The 5,580-nt window shown below is 48.1% G+C and overlaps 1 protein-coding gene across 1 annotated transcript; it reads right to left on the bottom strand.

The window, feature by feature from the left end:
- LOC9659776 (pentatricopeptide repeat-containing protein DWY1, chloroplastic) lies at positions 1 to 436 on the bottom strand. The gene is made up of 2 exons (XM_002978956.2): positions 375 to 436; positions 1 to 283 (listed from the first exon to the last, which is right to left on the bottom strand). Exons 1-2 carry the CDS (start codon positions 434 to 436, stop codon positions 1 to 3), a joined length of 345 nt encoding a protein of 114 aa, XP_002979002.2.
- Between the last annotated feature and the right edge of the window lie 5,144 nt (positions 437 to 5,580).

Raw genomic sequence — 5,580 nt, 5'->3', positions numbered from 1 at the left:
TCATTCTTTTTGTTGTTTCTGCATGTGATGGAACCGGTTAGCATCTCTCACGGTTATAGATACCACCATCTTGGATACAGACTTGATAGCCGAGTGGCAATCCCCACACACCCGCAAGTTCCTCAGCGCCGAGATCAATCCAAAAGCCACAGCCATCTTTTCGCCGTGGTAGTGCAACAGCTCCTCCTTTTGCTCCTCATGAAAGATCTCCTTCGTGTCGGGAACGTAGCCAGCGTGCCGCATTTCTCTCGCCAGCCTCTGGAGATCCGCGACGATATCTTCGCTGTGAGGATGCGAAAGATCCCCCACCACGAAACTGTGAACTTCGCTGCCAAACTTCGATGTTGCTGATCCCCGGAAGTTTTCTCACTCGCCTCGACTTCATCAGGTTCCGGATCATCGACACCTTGTCCCTCCTCCAGATCGACGAGTACATGTTCCAGAGAACCACGTATGCAGTCGTGTAGCCTCGAAGATCTTCGCCGCGACTCGCTCAGCTCAATCGGCTTCGCGGTGGATCAGGTGACAAGCTCCCAGCAGCGACATCCAGATCACGATGTCTGGAAGGAATGGCATCGAGTTGACGACGGTGCTCAGAGTTCTTCATGCAGCAATAGCGCTCTCTCCTCGGCACCATCCCCAAGCAGACGAAGTGGTCCCAGCCCTCGGCCACGAGACCGACATGGCTGCACGAAGTTCGAACGTTCCGGAACGTATGGAAGACTTCCCCGTTTCGAGCATAAGCCCACACCAAGGTCATCTAGGAAACGAAGTTGCGCATCTTCATGCTCTCAATCATGCTCCTGGCGGCGCCGAGATCGCTCAAAAACTTGCGGGAGAGCTGTCCAGCAGACGATGGTCTTGCGTGGAAGAACCCCGCCAAAGTGCCCACTCTCGGCATACGTGAGGAGCATAGACTGGATTCTTTTCCAGGATTTGAACGAAGATTTTCTTCGCGAGGGCGACAAAGCCTTGGTAAGCTAAGCTTGCACAATCGCCGTCCACGCCACCACGTCCTTATCCGGCATGGAATCAAAGATCTCTCTCGCGTTGGCAAAATCCCTTCTTTGGCCATTCTTGTAGTTCTCCGGAGCCGATGGAACGCCCTGTCCAATTCTTCCAGGAATCATTCTGCAGGTAGCACAGCAGTAGATTCGTCCACGACATGGCCGGCATTCTATCAAAACTCGATTTTGCTGCCTCGATTTGCCCCTGCGCGAGCGCTGTGATCATTGAGTTCCATATCACGGCCTGGAGCTCTGGGACACGATCGATCACCGCCGGGCAGTCCCGGATCTGGATGCCGCCACATATCCAGCGATCATCGGGTTTCACGAGACAAGATCACGAAACTCCATCCCGTCAAAAGTGTCTTGGCAAGCTCAAGTTGCCCAAACTGGGCATACAGTGTAATGAGCAAGTTCCAAGATGCCACGTCATGATCCGCCATGGAATCGAAGATATTCTTTTCCTGGTCGAGATTGGAACTCCGGATATAGGACCTCACGACCACTTTGCAGAACAAGAGATTCCAGTGGGGCATTCGATCAAAGAGGCTCTTGGATCGCGCAATATTCCCCTCCCTGGCACTTTGCGATGGCACATTCGATCGAAGAGCCGGGATGCGATCGAAGAGCTCGGCGGCATTGAAGGTGTTCCCAGGAGTATTTCGGTGATCAAGAGAGATCACGCATCTGCAGCGCTGCCGCAGCGCCCATACAACTGGATGAGGAGATTGGCGAAGAAAATATCCTTGCCACGGCCAGCAGCCCTCACGAGATCCGCCAGGAAATGTCGCTCCACTAGCCCTGCGATCGCAGCAGTCATTCGCCCCCGACATTGCTCTCTAACCCAAAGTTTTGGTTCTCGCGATCATAGGCGACCATTGATCGCGGGCGATTTGGATCTTCCCCAAATGGCTGCAAGCCGAGAGGATGGTGATGAACGACACAAGATCGATCCTCACTCCACCGTCGGGCGTGGCCTCGTGGAAGAGTTGGATGGCTTGCTCAGTTTGGGCATATGCTTCCATCATCAAGTTCCAGGCCGCAAGATGCGATCGTTTGACAGCATCCCGGAAGAGATCGTGAATTGCTGCTGGACGAGTTTGGTTCACGCTTACGCTCGCAATGGCCGCGTGATCGAGGCTCGAGCTGTGCTCGCCGCAATGCCCACGAGAGTGGATATCTCCCGCATAGCCGGAGAGGATCGCAAAACATTCCATCTCGGCATTTGCTGCTGGATCTTGAGGGCGTCCTCCATTCTCCCGGCCTGGCCGAGCATTGCGACAAGCATATCAAGTCCCTTGTGGGCATTTGGTGGTGGATCGCCATCGACATGCCCGTGCTGGGCATAGGCGGCAGCGATTGATGTAGGCAACTGTGGCATTCGATCAAACAGCAGCTTCGCTCTTGCCGTTTTCCATCAGCCCATTCCAAGACACGAGATTCTACTGGGCCATCCGGGAAAACATCCTCTCGGCCTCTTCTACAAGGCATAGCCCGACACTATTTTTGTCCACGAAACCAAGTCCCTCGTCACCATTGTCTCAAACACACCTCGAGCCTAATTCCCGATGTGCATGAAAGCTCTCACCAATGAAGTTGATAGTATTGAGGTTAGTGAGATCCAGGTGGCACATGTCCTGCCAGGTTACCGGAGGGTTCATGGTTTATCAAATATAACCTTTTGTCCATCCATTGTTTCTTTTCATGGTATCATATCCTGGGACGATGGCTCTCACTGGTGAGGAGGAGGATGAGCCACCTTAATCAGAAGTGGATGGCGCTTGTTGGCTGACAACAAGGTGAGCTACAAGATCATGGTTGCAAGGAGAGTTCTTGGTGTTGCACTAGAGCCCAGATCAGGGCAGAGGCACTGGGTGCTGAGACAGAGAAGTGTTGCTAGAGGAGGTGATGCCAGGGAGTAAGCTGTGTGCTGTGTATGGTGTGGAGTACAAGTTGTGCTCTAGATGCTGCCAGTAGAGGACAGTGCTGGACGTGCTGTTTTAAGGCACCACCAGCCATAAATAATCATTAGAATCTATCCCCACAAAATAAAGAAGGTTGTCTTAAGACAATATTAAGAATATAAATGATAGAATGGTAAGTCATTAGCATGTGATGCAAGCCTTCTCGAAGCCTTCGAATTCATAGCTCCTCTTCCTTTCCACTATCTAGGATTCTAAGACAACATTTCGGAACACTATATGGGCCTCATGGGTACTCTCCCACCTTCCGCCTTTGGGTGCTTTAGCCATGGGGCTAGAGTGAGGTTCTGTTGAACCACGCCAAGTATCCAAATAGGTAGTGCCATCCACATTTGGACTAAGAGTATCAATCATTCAATCTCTTAGGGGAACTAAAGTCGGATCTTGAACACTTTACCAAGTTACCCCGCTTGTCGGTCCATATTCACTCTAACTTTGGACTTCCTAGTGGTTATTTCATCATCTAACACTTGGGTATAACTTTCCTAGGCCAAACTAGCCTTTTTTGGCCAAATTGGCTCCACTGGGGTCCAACCCCCACACTCTCCCTATTATACTTTTGGAACCCTCTGCAACCCCCCCCCCCCCCCCCCAAGGGACGATTACTTTGGGCTTTCACTTAACAGTCTGTATTAGTATTCGGACTCAATCTCAGTCTTGGTTTCAGACTCGGACTCAATTTCAGTCTCGGTCTCGATTCCATCTTGGACTCCATCTCGGGTCCATCTCAAACTCTATTTAGGACTCAATCTTGGATCCATCTTGGACTCCATCTTGGACTCCATCTCAGACACTTCCACATGTCATGTGTTGGTCCTCTTGTGTCCCTTTTCTAGAGACTCACTTATTGCTTGCTTCATGCTCGTTCCTCGAACACTTCGTTGGGAGTTTCACTCCTGCTCTTGACTTTTCAAGTTGGAGCTTTTAGTCCAAATATATTACACTTATTTGGCTTCTACATCAACCACTACCATATGGCACCCTTTTGGCTCCCCTTTGGGGCTTAAGGATTTTGTGTCTCACACTAGTTTGGTGAACTAACAACTTCTCCCCAGACGATTCAAGAAATTAGCAGTGTGAGGAAGAGGGTACACATTAGGGATTGTCACTTAGTTTAAGAAATAATAGTCAATGCAAAAACAAATACTCCTATCAGGCTTCGTCACAAGATGAGGTTCACATGCCCAAAAACTCCAAGACTTTCGAATAACACCTTTTTCTAACATCTCCTTAACGTTCACATGTAAAATCTTGAGCTCTTTAAGTGATTGATCAAGCTTTTAACCTCATCCTTGGTATAGATTGGGTGCAACGCAATTATGCCAAGTGTGACTTAAGGCTTCTCCCCCTTGTCCCAACAAATATGAAACTTAATTGAATGAGCATCCCTGATGAGAATCAGATGACGTATGGTAATCTTGGCCCCAAATGATAGATCAAATTCAAAGAGATTGGCATACTCCTTCATAAGTTGGTCAACTGTTGTAACACAAAGAGAAAAGGGAAGAGCAGAATAAGATGGAAACGTAGGAGGAAGTAATGGGGAGACAAAAGTAATTAAAACAGAGATAAAAGTAGAGGGATAAAGAGGTATAGGAATGAGAGGAATGGATGAAATATAAAGAACTATGCTTGGCACCACTCGCAATAACTACAACCCAAGCTAAAGATTGCCCACATACACAACTAGGTTTGAATCATCCCGTGCACATGCATATGTACAACCGTTGCCATAAAGAATGAAAACTAGCTCCACCACATAATGCAAATGTAGATGGCAACATGTGGTAATAGGTCGAGCAATAAAAGATAAACTTGAATATATATCAACCAACAGAAAGAGAATAATAGGAGACCTCTTTTTATAAAAATAAGTTTGGAAAGTAAACACTGAATAAATTGGTGCCAAGTGAACCCCTTGATGATACTCTCGAAAGAAAAATGGAGGGGTTATTAACTTATTTGCGTAGGGTCCTTCCGTTACTTGTGTGACTCTTTATTTCCCAGATGCATCTTGGTGTTCAGACCTTCCACTGTAGCAACACCAACAGAACATTGTTGACGCTAAGGTGTCCACCTAGGAAATGGAAGCTACCAATTTGGAAAACACTAATAGTGCTGATAAGTGTGACTAACTTCATCACACACCCAGCAGTAAACATCACAACCACAACCACATCCTCACCTTTGTCCTTAAACTCAAGCAGCAACAACACTAACCTCCATTAGAATAAGACTATCTCCCACAGGAAGTGGACTTGAAGGACGTGCAGTGAGAAGTGGAAGAGGTCATATCTCATAACATTGTGCCAAGTGAGGGGCATCATCAAGGGTGGCTGGAGCAAGTGCATGCACAAATCCTCCAAGACCTTAATGAAGGGCTGGCCACAACATTCTTAGCTTGATATGCTTCGATATATTTGGCTCTGCACGAAGTAAGAAACTTCGGAAACGAACGCCAAATTGCATCATTGACTCAGATGGCCTTTGACAAAGATGATGCAATTGTTGGAAGGCATCATCACAATCGTCAGCATGTCTGATTATGCATTTGAATACGTCCGGGAGAACACTTCAATCCCCATGAGTGG

Source organism: Selaginella moellendorffii, unplaced genomic scaffold (assembly GCF_000143415.4).
Source record: "Selaginella moellendorffii unplaced genomic scaffold, v1.0 SELMOscaffold_39, whole genome shotgun sequence".
NCBI lineage: Eukaryota > Viridiplantae > Streptophyta > Lycopodiopsida > Selaginellales > Selaginellaceae > Selaginella > Selaginella moellendorffii.
The sequence above is the reverse complement of the archived record's forward strand: the minus strand, read 5'-3'. Positions and strand labels throughout refer to the sequence as shown.